At 30.9% G+C, this 22,644-nt stretch overlaps 4 protein-coding genes and 1 non-coding gene across 6 annotated transcripts; 2 read left to right on the top strand and 3 right to left on the bottom strand.

Annotated features, from left to right (window-relative positions):
• Positions 1–2,051: 2,051 nt before the first annotated feature.
• Positions 2,052–4,836, top strand: LOC101220611 (actin-97). The gene is made up of 5 exons (XM_004147644.3): positions 2,052–2,205; positions 3,160–3,228; positions 3,340–3,733; positions 3,940–4,553; positions 4,627–4,836. The coding sequence occupies exons 2-5, from the start codon at positions 3,169–3,171 to the stop codon at positions 4,690–4,692; spliced, it is 1,134 nt and encodes a 377-aa protein (XP_004147692.1). The 5' UTR covers positions 2,052–2,205; positions 3,160–3,168; the 3' UTR covers positions 4,693–4,836.
• A 921-nt stretch (positions 4,837–5,757) lies between these two features.
• On the bottom strand, positions 5,758–7,595 carry LOC101205838 (epsin-2). The gene is made up of 4 exons (XM_004147668.3): positions 7,443–7,595; positions 7,157–7,279; positions 6,854–7,021; positions 5,758–6,262 (listed from the first exon to the last, which is right to left on the bottom strand). The coding sequence occupies exons 1-4, from the start codon at positions 7,547–7,549 to the stop codon at positions 5,881–5,883; spliced, it is 780 nt and encodes a 259-aa protein (XP_004147716.1). The 5' UTR covers positions 7,550–7,595; the 3' UTR covers positions 5,758–5,880.
• Positions 7,596–11,836: 4,241 nt separating this feature from the next.
• LOC101220849 (dolichyl-phosphate beta-glucosyltransferase) lies at positions 11,837–16,716 on the bottom strand. Of its 2 annotated transcripts, none has more exons than XM_004147645.3 (10): positions 16,546–16,716; positions 16,382–16,430; positions 16,096–16,202; positions 15,527–15,572; positions 14,068–14,202; positions 13,875–13,964; positions 13,655–13,765; positions 13,218–13,301; positions 13,002–13,066; positions 11,837–12,254 (listed from the first exon to the last, which is right to left on the bottom strand). In XM_004147645.3, exons 1-10 carry the CDS (start codon positions 16,656–16,658, stop codon positions 12,068–12,070), a joined length of 987 nt encoding a protein of 328 aa, XP_004147693.1. In that variant the 5' UTR covers positions 16,659–16,716; the 3' UTR covers positions 11,837–12,067. The 2 variants fall into 2 exon arrangements, with proteins under 2 accessions (XP_004147693.1, XP_031740815.1); XM_031884955.1 differs by lacking the exon at positions 11,837–12,254 and adding an exon at positions 12,346–12,798.
• Positions 16,717–16,789: 73 nt separating this feature from the next.
• On the top strand, positions 16,790–16,862 carry TRNAK-CUU. The gene has a single exon. It is a non-coding gene; the product is annotated as a tRNA-Lys (tRNA).
• Positions 16,863–20,328: 3,466 nt separating this feature from the next.
• Positions 20,329–21,419, bottom strand: LOC101221084. The gene has a single exon (XM_004147646.3). The coding sequence runs from the start codon at positions 21,300–21,302 to the stop codon at positions 20,598–20,600; it is 705 nt and encodes a 234-aa protein (XP_004147694.1). The 5' UTR covers positions 21,303–21,419; the 3' UTR covers positions 20,329–20,597.
• Positions 21,420–22,644: the final 1,225 nt, after the last annotated feature.

The raw sequence follows: 22,644 nt of genomic DNA, 5'->3' as shown, positions 1-22,644 counted from the left end.
ATGTCAAATAATTATTTGAATATGTGAAAAAAAAATATTTATGGATAAATGTTAAAAATAGTAAATAAGTGGAGACAAATAAATAAAATAATAATAAAAAGGTATGGGAAAGTAACTTTAGAAAGATAAACAAAATATTTAAAGAGAAGAGTTAAATGAGAATATAAAAGTTTAGAAATATATTAAAAGAGAATGAGTATGAAGAAAGAAATGTTGAATATGTATATATATACACACACACATAAAGAGTTAAAAAGGGAGGGATATTATTTTAATTAGAGAAATAGTAAGAAAAATTATAGGGAAATTTATTTTAAAGAGAAAATAGAAGTTTTAGAGATGGATATATTAGAGAAATTTTAGTGAGAAAAATTAGCAATTAAAGTGTAAGAAGTTGAAATAAAAGTAATAGAGAAATGAAAATTTCAAATACAAACAAATTTGGAATTGGTGTCTTTACTATTTAAATAGTTTGTCATGGTCAATACGATTATTTAAATTTGAGGTATTTTCTTCATTCTTATAAAAGAATTACATGATTGTATATCATAACTTAAATAATAATAGATCATTCGTTTAGACGGTAGTACACGATCATTTAGAATAAGATTAATCGTATGTTGACTTGAGAATTTTTTATCGTAGTTTTGTGGATTTTATTTTTTTTCGTTTTCAGAATAGTTCTAGCGCAAATATTTCACATGTTTGTAATATTTTTTCAAAAAAACTTCGTATATTAAATTTAAAAAATTAACATTTGAAAGAGGTAGGTAGATTTTTTTATAAAAAGTATCATTTGTAAATTAAAAAAGTGACATACCACTATTTTCGTTAAAAGAGTAATTGTTGTTATGCAGTATAATTGTTAGAAATATTTTTAAATATAACAAAAAATTATTTTCTTTTTACCTTTCATTAATAGATAATAATAGTTTATTTTCCACGTTTCAAAATAAACCCTATTCCAAATAATAAAATAAAAAGAATACTTTAGAAACTTTTTTAAATTTATTCTTAAAAAAGTATATATAAGTAATAATTTAGAAAGTGTTTGAAGTAGAAGAAAATATGTGAGAGAGAGTGAAATCAGTTATAGAAGGGAAGAAAATTTTGGGAAATATATATACATATATTAGGGACTGAAATATTAGGAAGGAAAATATAATCAAGGGAGAAAGTTATAGTAAAAAATGAAAATTTATGGATAAAATATACGTCAAAGAAAGAAACAACGATAGTAAAAAAAATAGTCAAATTTTGAAACACACAGATCCCCTCTTAGAAATTTTGTTAAAAATGGAAAAATTGATCAAATATTTACGTTCAAGTAAATTTTGTTTTTTTAATGATTTTTTTTCAAATTGTTTGCTTTTTCTTTTTTTAAATCCCTTTGAAAATACTTTTTTTTAAATAAAAAAAAAAAACCACGTTACTATATTTAACAAACTTTTTTATGGTAAGTTACAAAATTTTTAAAATAATTATAAATACACCAAAATATCAGCATTTTAAAATTATTTTGTTTCATTTTGTTGAAAATAATTTATTAATATTTGAGTAAAAGTTTTGTTTTTAAATATAATAAAATAAACCAAAATATTTATAAAATGTAGTAAAATATCACCGTCTTTCTATAGGTTTCGATAAGTCAAGATAGACTATTATGAATATATTTATTATGACAGATAATAATTTATTTTGGTTGATAGTAGTCTACAACAAAAAAAAAGTTATATTTTGAGTCTTTTAAAATTATAACAAAACGCTAAAATAAAAATAAAAGAATGATATGTGATTAATCAACGGGATCATGCGGAATGATAAATTTGTAATATTTTTTTAAAATAGCTGATTGAATGCACTTTTTCATTTTGTAAGTGAGTCCTAAATATTTTGGCGATTTATAATATTTATAAAAAAAAATTGAAAATGATTTTTGAAGGTTAATAGGAAAAACAAAAAAAAAAAACAGTAAAAGGGGGGAGAAGGCAAATTAAGGAGAATGACAAGAAAATCGGGAGGTGGTGTGGCCAAGAGGAAGAAGGGACCGGTTCTTCAAGATCCAACGGTTCACATTCAATCTCACTTACTTCTTCCATTCCGTCTTCTCCGTTTCCTTCTTTATATGCTTCTCTCTTTCCCTCCCTTTCTTTCTCTCCCTCAATCAATCAATCCTCCCATTCCATTACATTACATTGCCAAAAGGTTCAATTCTCATTCTCTACATTCATTTCTTCTTCTTCCTCTGTTTCTTCCTTTCCTTCATTCATGTCTGTTTTGTTTGCTTCTACCTTCCTTCGTTCTCCATTTTCATTGTTTCGTTTTGTTTTACGTCTGGAATGGCAATGTGGTTTATCTTTATTTATGTTTTTGGACGTAAAGTTGCCTGTGTTTTTAGATTTTGATTTTATTTGATTGATCGTTCATGGCGTAATCATGTCTTCTGGAATTGTTTGAAATCGAAGGATCACATTGATTTCATGATTGTTTCCTTTTTTTTTTTTTTTTTTTTTTATAATGAATCGTATAGGGGATCATTTTTCCATTGGTTCTCCTGAAAATCTTTAAGACTTGTATTATGTATACCAAGTCTCTCAACAATTTATGGCGTCTGTTTGAGTAAGAATTGATCAAAGATCCATGGGTGGAAGAAGCTTTCTTTCATGAAGCTTGGTTTTATTCAGCTGTTTCTTTTCGTTGCAATTTGTTGAAGGGACATGATTATCTTTTACATCCAGCTATAACTAATTATATTATTCAATTTGATTGATAAAGTAGATGCATGTACGAGTCAACCGCTTTTAGTGTATAATAATGTTGTTACGTTTTTGCACGTGAATGGTAGTGTATATGAGAGTGATTCTGAAATTGTATAAATCATTTTAAGTTTAAAATCAACTTGAAACAGGTTTTTATCGCTCAAAACTAATTTAATATGTAGTTTTGCACTTATAAATGGAATTTTCGTTTAATTAATATTAGTTTTGAATTGCTTTTTTCATTGTAATTTTAAAAATAACTGTGATTTTAACTATTTTATAATCACTTTGAAGCATGTCCGTGATATAGTGAAGTGTACGGGCTGACTTCTCGAGAATTGTTACCCTTTAGAAGAAACACAAGATGTATTTAATGTTTAACTTGCATTTTTTCTAGCAGGCTTAGAAAATGGCAGATTCTGAGGACATTCAGCCACTCGTATGTGATAATGGAACGGGAATGGTTAAGGTATTGAGTTGATACATTTCTTAACACGTTATCTGCAACCATTCTTTAATAGGCTGTGAACTCTGTTTTCATCTAAGAGGAAATGGTGTTTTTTTCTGTGCTACTCTGTAGGCTGGGTTTGCTGGAGATGATGCTCCAAGAGCTGTGTTTCCTAGTATTGTAGGTCGTCCTCGCCACACGGGTGTGATGGTTGGGATGGGTCAGAAAGATGCTTACGTTGGTGATGAGGCTCAATCTAAGCGTGGTATTTTGACTTTGAAATATCCAATTGAGCATGGCATTGTTAGCAATTGGGACGACATGGAAAAGATTTGGCATCACACTTTCTATAATGAGCTTCGTGTTGCCCCCGAGGAGCACCCGGTTCTCCTGACTGAGGCTCCTCTTAACCCAAAGGCCAATCGTGAGAAGATGACACAAATCATGTTTGAAACTTTCAATACTCCAGCCATGTATGTTGCCATTCAAGCTGTTCTGTCCTTGTATGCAAGTGGTCGTACAACTGGTAAGGAAGTATCCATTAGCTTATGGAAGGCTAGTGCTATCATGTGACTTAATTTGTGACAGTGTGCATTTGACCTCATTTGACATAAATTGCACTTTAGTTTATATCTTTTCGTGAACAATTTGACCAGGGAGAAAGGCAATAGTTTGAGCATCCAAGTTATATGTGGTCTTGGCCTAATAGGTTCTCTGTGTTTGTTCATTAAGGTATTGTGTTGGACTCTGGTGATGGTGTCAGTCACACTGTTCCTATATACGAAGGGTATGCCCTCCCACATGCCATCCTTCGTCTCGACCTGGCAGGTCGTGATCTCACAGATAACCTGATGAAAATCCTCACTGAGCGTGGGTACTCTTTCACAACAACTGCTGAGCGTGAAATTGTGAGAGACATGAAAGAAAAGCTGGCATATATCGCTCTTGACTATGAACAAGAGATGGAAACATCCAAGACCAGCTCATCCGTCGAAAAGAGCTACGAATTGCCTGATGGACAGGTGATTACCATTGGTGCAGAGAGATTCAGATGCCCCGAAGTTCTTTTCCAACCCTCCATGATCGGAATGGAAGCAGCAGGCATTCATGAGACTACATATAACTCTATCATGAAGTGTGATGTGGATATCAGGAAGGACCTGTACGGTAACATTGTCCTATCTGGTGGTTCAACCATGTTCCCCGGCATTGCTGATAGAATGAGCAAGGAAATCTCAGCCCTAGCCCCTAGCAGCATGAAGATAAAGGTTGTGGCCCCACCGGAGAGAAAGTACAGTGTCTGGATCGGAGGATCCATCTTGGCATCCCTCAGCACCTTCCAACAGGTTGGTCTTTTATACTCGATGCCAACAATTACTTACAACTCAAAACTTACCAATTACCTTTCTTGCATTACAGATGTGGATTGCCAAAGCGGAATATGATGAATCTGGACCGTCGATCGTGCACAGGAAATGCTTCTAAAGGAAGAAGAAATAGGAAGAAGATTCATTTGTGGTGGAAGAGATGGAGCAAAAATGGTGGTGTTCTGAAACGGAATCGAGCTTGTTTAAGCTTCCTCCTTTCTTTGGCTTTTAGCTTTGTTTATTCTTTCTGTTATTGAAATTTTGAGATGGTATGGATTTTAATTGATAAAATGGTTCCAAATTCTTTCAATAATATTCTGTTATTGAAAAGTCTTTTTCACAATCTGTCATATTATTTCCTATTATTTTTCCCTCGAGATTTATCTCTCAATGGGATTGGGCTTTAGAGGGGTTTTAGATTTTTAATTTTTCTGAACCAATTATGTATGTAATATAATTTTATCAAGTAGTACTTGATAAAATATTATTTATGATACTTCATTCTTTGTTCTTTAAGAGATCCCTCATATAGAGCATGATGGACTTCCTCAATTCTTTTGCTTCTGCAAAGGAGGATTATTTCATTCTCCCATTCCTAATAAAAGTAAATGAAAATACTTCACTTTTATTTTGCATACAATCTTTTTATTTTTCTATTTTAGTAGCATCATTGCTGGGGAGATTTACCAACGATATTTTATTTTTATTTTTAGAAGAAAACAAGTTTAATTTTATAATATAATCTTGATTTAGCAATTTTTGGTCAATGCAATAATGTACTTCATATGATTTGACCTTTTAAACAATTTTTCTGTCACTGCTTGAAAAAAATATGTTAAGATTTAACAAAATATGTACTATGTAATAAATTTAAAATGTAGATATTTTAATTTATTTTGTTATTTTTAAAAATGTCCATAAATTTAAAATTAGTTGTACATAATTTTCAAAAGAATTCATGAGATTTTTTTTTGTTTCTGTGCATTTGAAATAGTTTATTTAATTTTTAAAGTTTCCATCATTTTGTATTAAAATGTAAAGATGAATGCAAAACGATGAATAAAAGAACATATGTAAACGTCATTACTTTACTTCTACAAATAATCTTTTTGCATTATTAAAAGATTAATTTACATATACTGAACAAAGAAACTAAAATTTATTTTGAATTATCAAAAACATCTTAAAAATAAATAAAAGCATGTATCATAGATTAATGTGAATGATAATATTGAGTCGTAAATATTAGTATGGAATTAATTCTAATTTATGCAAAAATTAAACATTTCAAAGTATTAATTTAACCCTAAATTGGAGTATTCTGTAGAAGAGATTGTGAAAGGCGACGATGCTTAATCGGAGAAAATGGATGATCAATCTCCATATTTCCACCATTTTCCTTCAATTTCCCTTTCGCATTCTCTCTAATTTTCTCTTCTTTCTCATCGATCGCCGGCGTCAGAGACAGAGCCATTTTCCGACCGGTGGAAGCAGAATTTAGGTGGTTGTTGTAATTGAATCTTCCGGGACGTGACTCGGGAAAGGATCGGCGGTTGAGGTTTCCGAATCCATGGATTCCTCGAGTAAGGTTTCGAGCTTTAATTCTTTCTTGTTGTAGAAATTCTTCGTCTTCCAGAAGCTTAAGTACTCTTCTGCTTAATTTCCTCACGCTCTGTCCCCAATCGAATCTGGAATTTCAATTACGCTTTCTTTCTTTGTCAATATTATTTTGTACAACAATAATCAACAATAAATATTAAAATTACAAGTTTCCAAGTTGTGGTGATTCCAAACTTGGCTATATTTGTAGATTTAGAGAACATTCAAACTAAGTTTCATTCTCTAGATTCTTTTTTATTATTATTATGAAAAGCATTGCCATTTTATTTAGTTTACAGGAAAGAAATGTTAAGGAAGGGCTCTAATCCCTTCGAAAATAAAGTTTACGAGCTAAGCTCAATAATAATTGGTTTGAACTTTCCTCCAAGTTGAAAGCTCGAGTTTCATCTTTATGAAAATGAATTACACGTAAATTTTAAGATATCAAAGGGAAAAAAATGCCAATCTCAAATAGTGAGAATAGATTTATTGTGTAATTTATGTTTTTGAAATGATTAGATGTGGAATGATTTTGTTCCTTTGGAATTGATGATGAAGATTTAGTGTACAAACAAATTAATTATTCTAAAATTAAAACTCAGTTCAATTAATTTAAAACAATAATAAAATTTAAAAAAGAAAAAGAAAAAAAGAAAAGTTGAAGTATATGTTGAACTAACCCTTTGTGATCAACAAAGTGGAAGCCATCCATCTCCATCAAAACTTGCTTGTTATTATCATCTTCAAATTCCTCAACAAAGCTTTTTGGGCCATGTGTTAGAACATGTTCTAACAATATCAATGCATTATAACTTCCTCTCCAATCTTTTCCATCAAATTTCTCCAATCTCAATTAATTCACAACAACAAAAGAAAAATACAAGCAACCAAACTTATGTTTCTTCAATAAAACAAATCAATGAGGAAATAAATATATATAGATTCTATAACTTGAAAAGAAAAAAGAAAAAGAGCCATAAAACCTCTTGTGAAGAATCTCCACAATTCTGAAGAAATCATCAACTTCAAAAGTTGCCTTTGTTATCTCTCTCATGGTGGGTGAATCTGGTGGCCCTGGATTCCCACTCGTAGCTTCCTCTGTCAACCTAACATAAGAATTTGAACATTTGACCTTCAATAACTCAAACAATTATGTTTAATCCTTTCAACTCATACTATATAGTATACATGTTTATAACTCACCATTAAAGTCGAAAGTTTAAATATTTTCAACCTAAGCACACCGTGATTAAATGAAAACAAACTTACAATTGAGCAGGAGTAACATCAGTAAGAGCCAAACGAGCCATCTTGATATTAGTTTTGAAGAAGATATAAGCTTGCTTCTTCAATTCACGGAAATAATTGTCCTCCATTTTTTTGCTCTTATGTTGTCTTTAGAAGAAGATAATCACCATGAATGAACATTCAATAGAGAAAACCATTTAAATCATTTTAGTTAAGGCTTCATTTCAAATGACATAAGAAATTATAACTGTTCCATTCAATCTCTCAACTGCTCCACAAAAGTGTGTATATATATATATTAAACAAAAAGGCAAGTGTTCTGAAGAGATAAAAATATAGAAGGTCGTGTTTTTTTTTAACATTATTAAGATTTGTTAAGACACATACTGTGTTGAAGCTTTCTTGTTGTATTATTTTAAATAACTGTTAGAACTTAGAAATAGTTTTGTCTCTTTTCATTTAGACCAAAGAGGTAGGCTTATTGTGGGTATCTTTGTTCTTCAATCTTCATCTTATCCCTCCAGATGTTATGCTCTTTTTGTTTCTTGAAGTGTTTTACACGATATCCTCCTACGCAAATGCAGATTGGTCTCTGCTTGAAATTCTTTCAAAAATGAAAATCTGTGTCTTCATTTTGACTTGTTTAGTTACATTTTGAAGTGTATATATATACACCAAAGATGAAATATATGATATGGATGCTTTTTTGTGTACTGTATATCAGTTGGGTCATATTGTTTATTTTTAAGAATTTAAATAGTATTCTTTTACCCATTCTTTGTCATCTCAGTCATTCACACTTCCCTTGGCCCAGTCAACAATAATCATCCACTGTTCCCCATTTCATTTTTCATTCCTGCCAAATTCTTTTTCAAAAGTAATCCTGGCAGGGTTCCTTTCAAGGAATTTGCGAGGAATGGACTTTTCTATAGAGTTTTCAGTTCAGTTTTTTTTTTAATAAAAATAATAATTATAATAATTTATAGTTAACCTTCTCACTTAGTCTTTTTTTTTTTTTAATATGATTAAAGTTCCACATGACAATCTTAAAAGGTTTAAAGAGAGATTACTTTAATTTTCTAGTAAAAAGAAATTACCAACCAAATTATTCAATATCTATAATCTAAATTGAGTGGATCAATTCAAACATATTCATCATCGTAAAATAATTAATAATTTTTTTATTAACGTTAACATTTAATTATCGTAGTAAATTTTTTTATTAATTTTAACATTAGTGTTCTTCTCCTCTTTGGTCCATTTCTCCCAAGAGAATGGGCACTTTCAATTGTATGTTAAATCTCGGGAGGATATTAGTTTTTGCCTGACTTAAATTATTTTAGTCTAGGTTATAATTAATTATATGCATTTTGGGTGTAAACTATTTAAATTTGAGAAAAAAATAGTAAATTTTGTAACAAGAAATAATATAATGATTAAATGTAAAATAGTAAAAGGAGAATTTATAGCAAAAAAAAATGAAACTATTTACATAGTATAGCAAAATCTATTCAATTCTTCCTAGTTTATTTTAGTTTTTTGTTATTTTGTAAATAATTTTTCTTTTGTTGTTCATAATAACTTTTCATAGTTGCTAATTGAGGAGTACAAAATATTAGGGGTCGTTGGGAGGAAGGGTTGAGTTATGAAAGGATTAGTGTTACGATAAAACTAGTCATATGATAATATGTGTTTAGAGGAATGATTATATAGGTGGTGTTGTGAAAGTTTTTTTCTTTCAAATTCATATTCTAAATTTTATTTCATTTTCAACATTTAGCTTAGAATTTTAAATGACATCAATTTGTTAAAAAAAAAAGAATTTATAAGAATGAACGTTTAAGTAAGAAATAATTTTAATAAATAATTAACAAACAAACTTATTAAACAATCAACCTCTCCTATCAATTAAAATTTTTAGTTTATATTAAAGTCAATTTTAATGACATTCTCCAAACTGATTTATGTATTTAATTTTTGTAGGCAAAGTTTGTTTAGTTGAGAAAATAATTTTATATATTTAATTAATTCAACAAATAAATAGAATGTGGAGTGTTTCTATACACTCTAAATTGGGTTTGGATTTGGTTAGTCACAAATGACAATCCAATCCTCCAATAAGTCTATTTCTCACCTTCATTTTTGTTTCAAGTTAAAAGATCAATACCAAACATAATTATTAATTATAAGTTATACTAAAGGTTTCTACTCCTATATATAAAGAAAATATTCATCTATTATACTAAAAAACCAAAAACTCGAATCTTCAAATTTTCATAACTTCAACAACAATCTCATCCCAAGAAAGCTCCAAACAAACAGCATCTAGTATCTCACTTTGTTTTTTAAAAAAAATAGCTTCTAATTCACAAACAAAATTGTCAAAAAAATCTCATTTAACCCTAAAATCCAAATCCCACTTGCGCAATTCGGAGAGAGGTTAGAGAGAGAAAGAAAGAGAAATGATGAACGCAAAGAAAAAAGAAATGATTGAAAATGGAGGATGTTTAGGGTTTTGGAGATTAATTTCGACAGATAGAGAGAGTGGGATTCTATCTTTGTCTGCGTCTCTCTCGCAAAGAGAAAATGTGGTGAGTAAAATGGAAAGATTTGGAGGAGAAAATAAAAGATCTGGAGGGGAAAATGAAGACAGAAACGGTGAAAGAGGAAGAAGAAGAAGACGAGATTTGACAAAAAAGGGAATGACGAAGGATTACACCATGTTATGCATAGTGAAAAGTAATGAGAAAATGATTTGTAAAGATTATGGAAACATTAGGGTTTCATAAATTGGGTCTCAAACAAGGGTTAAGGTTATGATAACCATCCACGGTGACAAATTGGGGTCCAAACAGCCCCTTAGTTATTGTACAAAAAGTTGGTTATTATAATCTTAAATACTCGGTGCCACAAATAATCTCCATATTGTTTCATTAACGCCTCATTTGGTAATGGTTTTTTTAAAAAATAAAAAAATTAATCATATTTTCTTTCCATGTTTTACAATAATTTACATCTTTCTTAAGGATAATAATTAAGTTTTTAGACCAATACTAAAATAAAACAACATTATGAAAATTACTTTTCTTAGTTTTTAAAATTTCGGCCGTAGTTTTCTAAAGCATATGTTGAATAGAGTTAACAAATGAAAAAAATTGGAAGTGGAAGTAGAGTCTATAGGCTTAGGTTTAATTTTAAAACGAAAAACAAAATGGTTACTAAACGGAACCTTAAATTTTCAGTTTTTTTTTCAAACAATGTGCATTGAATCGTTGATAATACTAGACTACTTCCATTTTTTATTTTTGTAGTTGCCTTTTGTTTTCCAATCTCATCGTCAAATCGTTAATATTTGATGACATTGATCTAGTTGGCTTATTTTTCTTTATCTATGAGATATTTTCAATTTAGTTTAGAAATCATTTGATTTTTCTTTTTGAAAACTAAGCCTATAAACACTACTTCCAACTTCAAAATTCTTCTACTGTTGTCTACTTTTTCCTAATGGTTTAAAAAATTAAACCAAAATTTGAAATCTAAAATAAAATAAATAATAAAAATAACATTTAATAACTTATTTTTACTTTTAAAAATGGGATAAAAATTCAACCAATGTGTTTGATCAAAATACAAATAAGGGTAAGAAATGGTCTAAATTTTTTTAAAAAAAAAGTAAAAACAAAATGGTTACCGATTGGTACGTTCGTTATGTGATAATTACTAATTAATTATCCTTAAATTCATTTTGTTATTTTTCTAATTCAAAAAGTGTGTCATTTAAGAAAAATTGTAAGTCTTTTTGTCGGCTCTATTTATGAGTGATCCAAAAACGTCCTATTAAACTCTAATTTTGTGGGTATTTGGAATAAAAATTAACCAAGATTATAATAATTATCTCTTGCTACATATTATTATAATCTAACTAAAGTAATCTACATTTCAAACACAAACTATTATAACTCAACTATAATAACACAACAATAATAACAAACATACGAAGAATTCAAACTTGTCTTCAAGCTTATAATCTTTCTAGATTATACGCTTATAGTTTATAGTTTAGACAACAGATCCATAATTAATTATGTACATTGAGATTTATAGTACTAAAAGTGGGAATTTAGGCTCTTTGATTTTTTCTTTTCCCAATGATTTGATTTAATAGAAGTCCCTATAGTTTTGATTAAAAAAAATTCTCATGGTAGTGACTATTTAGGAGGATTTTGTCAAATTATGGGTACTAAAACCCAAGTTGACCCAACTTGACCCAATCTAACAAGTAAGTGGACCCTTTCAAGTTGAGTTGGTTCCCTAGGAAAGCAAACCCGACCCAACCCTACTAAACACGAATTTGATTAAATTTTAATTTTGAACTAAATTTGTAATTTAATCATATAACAAAGAAAACTGAAGAGTTTAAACAAGTTGGGAAATCAAAGCAAAATTTGTTCAGAACATTGACATCCGATTCATTAGGAGGTGAAGGTAAGAACAAAAGTAGTGACATCCCAATAATTTTAAATAAATGAAAATTGCTGGTCGCAACTTTGTCTGTGTATAAAACTAACGTTGTGTGCTACAGTATTCGTTTCCTAAATAAACTCTCTCATCATCAAAGATTGTTATTGTGGTTATCGCCTCGAAGGTTATGTATGAAGTCTCCACATACCTGTCCTATATCCCATAGACATGAGAGCCAGCTCCCAAAGCATGTTGGGTATGCTCAATGGATTTACCTTTGATCCAGGGATTTCTGACCAGTTCACAGATATTTCAACTATTGGAATATGAAATCGCTTGCTCAGATAAACAATCTCGACATCGAAACACCACCTGCAGAAAGTGCACAGCCAAATCAGTTCCCTCAACAACATCACCATATTTTGGTTTATAAAACCTGAATGTGCAATAAAGGGCAATATAATTTTGTAAACCGCACTATACATTGAAGAAGCACTACATAAATTCGAGAACAAATATGAAAAAAGAGACTCCTAAACACAAATTTTGCATTTAGTCTTTGAACTTTGAGCATTTTGGCTTAAAAAATACTCTAGTTTCTTAGCCTTATTTTGTGAGCCTTGCTGTTTCAAGGCGAGTCAGACTTGAGGCTTGAGCCGAGGCGCATGCCCAAATACAATACAGATTAGCATTACAGTAATGGAACAAATGGAGGGAAAGAAAAGTATTTGCATTAGATGAATGTCATAGAGAGAGACTAAAATGTTATCATTATTTTTCTGCCAATGACTCAATGTGATGGTATGTCTTTTGGCCAAAAATTGAACGTCATTTATGTCTTTTCCTTCAAAGCCCAAATGTACGGTTTGATATTCTGTCATAGTTGAGGGATGAAGGACAACACTTTATCTCCTCCCTATAGTATTGAAAAGAGAAAATAACAAAACACAGAAAGAAATAGATGACAAAGCACTGAAATGATAGACGTTATCTCAAAATTACCAAGTTATCATAAACAGCCAACACAAAATCAGAACAATATCAGTTCTGCAATGCTATTAGAATCTACTTTTGAAATTGAGAAGCGTGGGCAAATTAAGTCGTGCAGGATTCATCTACCTTTTCAAACGAATATTTGTGAAAAGCTTTCTAGCTGCAGATCTGGTAAACATCTTGAAACCACACTGTACAACATGAACCAATCATTTATCAGAGAGAAGATCGTTACCTTAAATCAATTATCGCCTTGAGTTAAGTCGCTTTTATTGTAATATATGGTATTCAACTCAAACTAGAATCGGTAAATGATTTATGTCGGAGGGAAGCACACATCACCTGAGTATCACGGATTCCAGGACCGGCAGTTAAAAGAACCACAAGATGGAAACCCTTCATCAAGAAATTACGGTACGCCTTTCTCTGAACAATATGTGAAATGATTCAGATTCAGATTCAAGCAAAAAAGAGGGAAAATAAGATGGCTCAGCCAGGACAATTTGTTTGCAATTTCCAAAAAGGTAACGTTATATATACGTGCAGTGTCTCCGAAAAATATGTTAGATGGTCCAAATAAAATCAAAATGGAAAGAAGATGAGATGGCTCAGCCTGGGCAATCCTAAGAAAAATCAAAATAATGACATATGTACGTCATCTGTGCAAGTGGGTATGTAAGTATATTGATGAGAAACCAAAGTTTCATTAAGATGAATGAAAGAGAAGAAACAGTAAGTAACATAATAATTACTTCCATTTGGCCTAAAAAATACTTAACTGTAGCCAGAGCCTTTTCCTCCAAATGGGCACGAGAACCAAAAGCAGCAACAGGGATATCAGAAACACTAAAATTAGAACCCATAGATTCCTTTTTGGAAAAGGCATGGATCTAGAAGGCCATAAAGTAGTTGTCAATAGCAATATTTGAAGTTTAGTACGTGGAAGGCAAAACTTTAAGCGGTAAAATTATAAACAGATTAAAATAAGACTAAAGATACCTGATTTTCAAGTTTTTCTAGGTCGGTAACTTTGGTTGCTCCATCAGCATCCAACATTAAAAGTAATTCACCACGTGAATGCAACATCCCCTGTTTAACAATGCTTCCGCAGAGACTAGAGATTTCAATGGATTGTCACCAGAGAATGTAACATCAGAAACTGTTAAAATTAACATGTTTAGAATAGACTCACTTTTCTAATAGCTTCTCCCTTCCCATGATTTTTTCCAAGAAGAATAACCCTCACATTGTCAACTGAGAACTTCTTGGAAAATTCCCAACCTACTCTTTTAGTCCCATCAATGCTTCCATCATCAACAATAACCACCTGATCAGGTTTTCATCAATGTCAAATTTTAAGAACCAGAGAACAGACCAACTGTATGCTATAATCAGAAATGATTATGTTGTTTTTTTGTTTTTTATTATATCTATGAGTGTCTGGACCAGCTTACGTGCACTCCGATTAATCTCACGAGAAAACCAGCCTCACCCTACAATATTTGGGTGTTGAGGAAACTCGTTGAAAATGAATTCCTATGTAGGTGGCCACCATGAATTGAACCCACGACCTTTTAGTTAGTTATTGAGATTATGTTTCCCTTTTTACCACTAGGTCAACCCATAATGCTATATTCCTAAATGATTCTGCCATTAGGTTAGAAAGAACGTGATACATCCTCCATGTTCGTCTATAAGAGGAGAAAGCAGTCAATAAAACCAGGTAATTGAGCTGAATGTTGGGTGGGGAAAAAAGGAACAAAAAAGGGGGCTACATTCAGATATGTATTGAACAGGGTAGCTAAGTACTGCTGCGGAAATGAGAGGACATAGTTGGCCAACTTGGGAATTGAGTGGAGTATTTTTAAGAGAAGAAACATTTCATTGATTAATGATGTAGGGGAAACCCCAAAAGCCAATAGAAATTTACAACAAAAAAAATCCAATTGGAGACTAAATAAGATAAACTGAAATGATTAAAAGGATCTCTTGCATACTGAAGTTAACTACACCAAATGATGATGTTAACTGAACGAAAAAGAGATGAGGGCTGAAGAGAGAGCGATCCCCGTTCGTTAAAGATGTTGGATAGAGAGGGTTCAGGGTCTCTTGCATACTATTCGTTACATATTTAACATTTTCCTTTTTGATGGGAAATCAGAGAGTTCTATCAGGACAATAAGAAATCTCATTGACGAAATAATACATACTGTGAAATAAACCTTAAAAGATAGACAAGTTGAACGTTTTCTGCCATATTAAACACAGTGATCTCATGATACTGCTGAGGAAGGGCATTAACATGAGCCAAAGACTATCTAATTCTTCATTTTCCCCACATGTACCATAGATGACAGTTCTAAAATTCTGAAATATTTTGTCTTGGAAAACAAATTATTTCCAGTACCATGAACTACCTAACAGAATAAAGCTCACTCCTGATTCGCAACAAGGACTCTCACCAAACTCGAAGGGGAAAGCTTATGTCTCATGGCACAGAATTATAAAAATCTCTATTTTAATAGTTTTATAAGTTATAACAACAGTGATAATGTTCCATAAGACTCGGTTTTAACCAATAATTTCTAGTCTTCAAGAGGAAATGCACACAACATTGACTCCATGCAAAAGTGTTAAGGGATGATCCGTACCTCATATGAGAATGAATTATCCTTTGTTGCACGTTCTTGAAGATAACTGCAAAACAAGCACAGCAATACTATTGTGCGTGAATGGTGCAACTTCCTCAAGCCCTTCAAAAAGACTAATCTACTTGTAACCAAGTGCACTTCTCTGAGTGCCTACCTTATCTACTCATAACAGCATAATTGAGGTGTAGCTAAGATTCAATAAGAAATCGACCATGTGATACAGATATATGAAGACAAATTTTATTCAGAAATGGTTCATAATCTGTCTAGTTTTGAAGCACCAATATACAATTTAGCGCCAGCAATTTTTTGAATGTATATATAACAAACGTAAAACGGTTTCCAATTCTTTTGAAGTTTTGATAAACCTTCATTGAACTTTCCAACTAGAAGCAAAAGAAATGCCAATACGTTCAAACATGCCTTGATAAGGAAATTAGAATTGTTCTTTCTTTTGATATGTCACAGCAATCTCTGAAAAATGTTTCGTGACAATGATCTAAATGGCACAAATCAACTAACGTATGGGGGAGGGGGGTGAAATTCACACAAATATCAATTCAACTTACTCAATGGTTTCTTGCAGAGCACCGGGAAGCCTCTGCTCTTCATTATATGCAGGAATAATCAAAGAAATATACTTCTCAGCCGGATCGAAGATGGAAGGACAAGAAACCTACGTAAAACAACAGAAACGTCGCTACAAGAACACCTCATTCCGAATTTCAATCATACAAACATCATAAAAAAGCGCATACATTATCAAATTTCGTATAAAAGATCTCAAACTAAACATATAGAACGTTAACACATCCGATCGAATAATTACTAATCGGTATCAGAGACTAGAAATACCTGCGTGGACGTAATAGGATCCAGAAAGACCGCAGAAGCTTCAACGTGGCTATTAAGTTTTCGATGGAGAAAAATGAAATCAGATACAGAATCAAGGAATATAACGACGGAAGATCAAATAAAATGGACATAAAAAATGATGAGGAAGTGGAAATTGAACGTACGAGTGGTTAAGCCTTCTTCTATTAGCTTCGAAGAGGATGACGGAGAGTAATAAAAAAGCTACAACGAGAAGGAGATAGATGAGAAGCTCCATCAAAGGCCATAGAGACGCCATTGGCGATCGCTCTCAGAGTCTCCTCCTCGCGAGGGCGTCGTTTGGTGCCTGCCGGTACCGTGCTCCTAAAAATGAATAAAACGGAAGATAATAGTTATAACTATAGTAAAATTAAATTTCTTAACAACAAAGCCCGTCTAGCTCAGTTGGTAGAGCGCAAGGCTCTTAACCTTGTGGTCGTGGGTTCGAGCCCCACGGTGGGCGTCTTTTTTTTCACCTTCAATTTATACTAAAAATATTTGCATTTTATTATTATTCTCAAGAGTTTATATAAAGAAATTCTTAAGTTACTTAAAAGTTATTTAAGCTTCTATTGATTGACTTCCTAGAGTTTATGTTCTTCATGAAACTCTACCATTTTTTGTCATTTGAGGTTCGAAGTTGATGTATATTTAGTTCATAAAGTTTTAAAATGAACATTTTAGCCTTTCAAGTTTGAAAAATATTTATAAATAGTCCCTTACTTAATTTCATCGTTAATTAACTAAAAGAAAAATAAGGTGGTGGGTTAAGTTGGCGAAATTATATTAACTTTGTATAATTTTTATTTGATTTGGTAGATCTTTATATTTATTTTTGTGTTTCCTTCTTTCCCTTTGGTGGCTACAGCGATTCCCCCTTCCTTGGCCGCCCATTCTCAACAATCCAATCTTCATAGTTCCGCGTGGTTTCATTTAAGAAAAACTGTGGGCTTTTCATTCTCATTAGGTGACCTCACAAGTTTTCATTATTGTTTTTAGTATTTTCACTGGGAAATTACATTAATAGGTTTGGTATAATAGGAAGTGGATTAGAATGAAAATATTAATGGTAAAGAATTAAAAATAAAAAGATAAAAGGAAAATCCACGTGAGATTATTCCAAAAGGAAGGATTAAAAATTATGGAAACCGTAAGTTGCGAAGCACGTGGACTCAAAATTAAACCCAATCACTTATCTCCTCACTCCTCAATTTCCATTCTCTTCCAAATTTTCAAAACATTATTATAATATTTTCTAAATTTTCTCTCATTCTTCTGAACGTTCTTTGGTTCATCTCATTCTTCTAAATCTTGTTTGGTTCATTTTCATTTATTATTTTCATTTCTTTTACCAACAAATGACAAATTTCTCGTAATTCGGTAAAAGTAATCAATATCTTAACGTTTAATTAATTTATTTGTATCTTTATTTCTATGTGAATGAAAAAATTCAATTTTATTTTAGATTATCTTACTCACTTTCGATGGGTTGTCCGATTGCATGAGATGTTAACACCAAACTCACTACAGGTTAGTAAAAATATGTTAGATTTTAGTAACTAATTACATGCATTTTTGCATGAAATTAGATTATCAAATAGTGGATTTTCAAATGTGAAAAAAAATTGGCGTTTTTGTTATTTTTATAATTTCATAAAGATTCACTAAAAATTTTGCTTCCAATACTCAAGGTGTGATAAGCCTCCCATTTTCATCTTTCTTTCTCTCTCACAAATCTACTACCACTCGTCTTGTTTGATTACAAGTTAGGGCTATGATTTCTATGACCCTAGTTCTTTTCTATTGAATTAGGTCCATGCATGTTAATTTCTAATTTGATTGGAAGCATAATTAGAGTTTAATGGATCCTTTTTCATTGTGCATATGTTTACCGTTTCCATCAACAAGATAATTGCATTGATTTGTTAAAATTCAATCCTTTTTATCTTACTACGTTCTGTTCTATGTGTGAAAAATGTCATGAAATAATTTTTCTATACTTTTGGTATTTTATTTTGAGTAAATTCCTATGTTACGCTTTGTTGACAAAATAGACCATTTTTTGAGCGTAGGTGTCCATTCAAAATAAAATAGACGTGAGACTTCTATTTTTTAATCACAAAATATATTTATATTTTTTGAAAATCAAAGTATTATGTAGAATATGCAATTAGTATCGACATGAAGCAAAACTCGTGTTTGATGAGGACTTATTGATGCCAACAATGCTTATAGAATAATGTGATTGTTTAGAGGGTGATGGTTACATCTCGTACTCGTGCTTTTTTTTGCATAAGCATGATATTAGAGTATTTAATTATGGTAACAATTTAAAAAGTCATGTAGTAAAAAGATACTGAACTTTCACAGTCATTATATTGCCCCCTGTTAAACATTTACTATTTTTTAAAAAAAAATTAAAACAAAAAAAAAATATTTATTAGAAGCTAAAGAAATCACTATATTTTAAAACTCTTTTAATAAAGACTACACGATTTCACATGCATAGGCATGTGTTTCATATAACTAGTACCTTGAAATATTGGCATAATTGGCATTTTATAAATGTGTAGTTCTCAAACATAGCAAGTTCAAAATTAATGTGTAAATTAGTGTAATCAATTCTCAAATTAAATTCAAACATAATAAAGAAATCATGCTATATTTATAAAACTAACTTTAGGGAAAAATCAAATTTCTAAGATTAAGCTATGAGGTTTGTATTATTTAAAACCCAAATATATATATATATAGTTGTATCGATAATAAATGATTACTAATTAAAAAAATCCATGAATCTATATATCACATATTCACAATAGATATTAATTTAATTTAATTGGTATAGTATATAATTTAATTGGACAAATTTTAGGTTAAATTATAAATTTGGTCCTATAGTTTTAAAAGGATGGAATAATTTAGTCTGCACGGTTTATATGTAGAATATAGTCCTTTTGGTTTGATAAAAAAAAAAAAATCAATCTTACTTATAGGAACTATTTATCAAGGTTGATCAAATCATAATGATTTTATATGAGATTTTATCAAACTATGAGTTAAACTCTAATATTCTCTTAAATAATAGGGATTAAAATTGTAGTTTAACTAATTTTTTAATGTTTTATGATTTATAAATATATAGTGTGAAATACATTAAAATATTACCTTCTATCTAAGATAAACAAGTATATGAATTCAAAATTTTGTTAAAAAATAAAATTGGTCAAGATTTAAAAAGATTACATTTAAAATGAAGCAAAAGCCAATTATAATATGGTGAGATCACCTAGAAGACCCAAAACAATTGATAAATTATAAAAAAAAATCTTAAATCAGCTATTTTCCTTTCTATCTTAGACAATAATAAATTTTGAAAAATACATCTACTCTTTAAACTTCTAACTAAACGGTTTCAAGAAGAATTAATTGCATTTATTCTTCCAAAATTTGAAAATCAAAAGATATTATGATTCTTTCTAATTAAAAAAAGAAAATAGTAACATTAGATATAAGATTCAACCACGTGACTCGTGAGGAATGCTATCCAAATGAGTAAGAAAGAACTTTATGAAGGTGACCTCATCAGTACTATTACCTTTAGTAACCATTCCCTAATAACTATGGGTTCCTTTAGATTCACCTAAGAAAAAACTCATTTTCATTTTTATTTTGGGTGATTATCAAACATCTTAAATCGCTGTCAATGGAATGAATAATGGTAAATTTAATCAACACCAAACATCAATTTAGAGAACAAATTACAAATTATGACTCCTAATTATGTAATCTAGTGTAGAAAGAAAAAAAAAAAAAAGAGTTGAGAGTGTGGTCAAACTTAAACACAACTCAGCTATAATTCTTAATTAATATATCCAATTGAAGAAAAATTAAAAGTAGAATAAATGAAGATGAACAAACTGTGAAAATAAGTGGAAAAAAAGCTTCGTGAACTCTCCCCTTTATTAGATGATCTAATTACAACTAGAAGATGTTAAACGGATCAATTTTCTGATATAAGATTTAATAATCCAATCTAATGATTCAAACGGAAGCAGAAAAGTAAAAAGTTGCAACGATCAATCAAAGGTCAAACAACAAAATTTCTTTTTTCAAAGAAAAAAAATGAACGAAGAAGAAGATGTTGATGATGAGAACAGAGATCGATTATAAAGACAACAAGCAGAGGTTTAAAGATTCAATGCACAACGCCGACCGGCGCCGTCGTAAAGCTGCTTCCGCCGCCGCTGTAACTAATATTTCTCTGATTAGGCAAGGCGAGCATGGCGGTATGATCCAAGAAATCATTGAGCGAAACAACCGCCTGCAAAATCGTTTTCAGATCATCGGCGGCGGAGAATCCGAAGCAGCCCTTTTCACGGACCGCGTAGATGTAAAAAGTTAAACATCCTTTTCTAAATTTAAACCTAGCCATTTCGCAGCCGCTTAATCCTCGAATCAGCCGTCGATTTACATCCCCGAATGCAATTTCCGCCGGCCATACACGACCAGCGGCGGCCTTCAAAGCTTCTGTCGCGAACACGAACAGAATCGCTTTTGATTTCTTCGTGCCAAGGCCGAGCGTTAACGTGTTCCAAGCGTGGTGCGCTAAGATGGTGAAATTCGTGGGAAGGAAGGCCGCTGTGGAATTGAATGGAGGTCGTTTGTTGCAGTCGTCGTCGTCGTAGCGCGGTGGGAGAGAAAGGAGTTGGAGAAATTCGAGAGGCCAGACTCGGCGGATTGTGAAGGATTTGACGACGAATTGGCCGCCGAATCGAAGGCCTTTGACGGCGGCGGAGGGTTTGAAGGAGTAATCGGAAAGGGGTGGATTGGGAGTGACGGCGGCGGATTGGTGGTGGTGTTTTTGCTTTTTGTTATGGCTTTTGTTCACCGGAATTTCCATTGTTATTTTGGTTTAGTGATTTGAATTTGTCGGTGGGATATGGGTTTTGGTAATTTAGAGGTGAAAACAAAACAACACAAAACCGACCTTCTTTCTATCAGCACATAAAATTATTATTATTTTATACCCATTATTTATAATCAGAAAGTTTAAAAATAAATATATATTTTCTCCAAATTCTAAATAAAATAGATTTTTAAATATTTAAATATATCAATTGACAGAGATATGTCAGTTTTTCTGTTTTTTATTTTCCAACCTGTCATTTTTATCCTTTTTATTTTCCACTTTATGTATATCATTATTTAATTGTAAAAACTAGGAATGTGAAATAATAATAATAAGTCTTAGGATTTTTTTAATTTGTACTAACAAATATTGTATATCCAACTATCACACTCTATCTTTCATTCGAGTTTTTTCTCGACATTTTCTTGTACGTCATCCTGACATAGGATTGTAGATTAGTTTTGTTGCTTGCAAAATGAATTTCACGAACACAGTACAAATTGTAAAAAATGGAAAATATGTAAATTGGGTTATTGAATAAAAATGGGAAAGAGAAAGATGTTAGAAGGCAAAGTAGTGAGAAAAAGAAAATGAAAAAAGATGAGCATCGAGATATGAAAAGAGGATGAAGAAAAATAAAAGAAGAAGATGTGTTGAACAAAGACTTGTTGGAAGAAGATGAAGAATGTTAATTAGTGATTAATGAGCTTTGAGTGCTTTAATTTGGTATTTCACCTGGGCTGTATTTGGGCCAATAGAAAATAGGAATATGATCTTTTTTTTCGTTATTTTTTTTATAAATAGTGTAAGCTCATTTGCATTTATTTAATTGATAATAAATTGATGTAATCGTTTAGTATTATTTATTGTATAGTTTAATTAATTAATCCATTCAAATTCAAATAAAATAGTTTTTCTTTCTAGGTTATTGCCTATTTTATAAAATTCCATTAATAAATCATTCAAACTAAGAAAAGTAGCTTTTTTATATATAAAAAAATTAAATCTATTTACTTATGAACAAATTGCATTTTTTTCCTAAATACAATATTTGAGTTTGTGGCCAAATTCTAAAAACAAAATCAAAGCTGTTTTTTCTATTGACAAAAAAATATGAAAGTAGTCTTTATAGATTTGATTTTTTATTATTGGTCGAATTTGAATAAGAATAATTACTAAACAATCTTAGAAAAAAATGAGCTATAAATAGGTTTTTCTTTTAAGTTCAAGGTTAAACTCTCAAGTTATTGTCTTTTAAATCGATAGGTTAGAAACTTGGGGAATCCAAATGGTCATCTTTTGAATATTAAGAACCAAGATAAATCAAAGTTAA

Source organism: Cucumis sativus, chromosome 5 (assembly GCF_000004075.3).
Source record: "Cucumis sativus cultivar 9930 chromosome 5, Cucumber_9930_V3, whole genome shotgun sequence".
In the NCBI taxonomy this organism is placed as follows: Eukaryota; Viridiplantae; Streptophyta; class Magnoliopsida; order Cucurbitales; family Cucurbitaceae; genus Cucumis; species Cucumis sativus.
The sequence above is the reverse complement of the archived record's forward strand: the minus strand, read 5'-3'. Positions and strand labels throughout refer to the sequence as shown.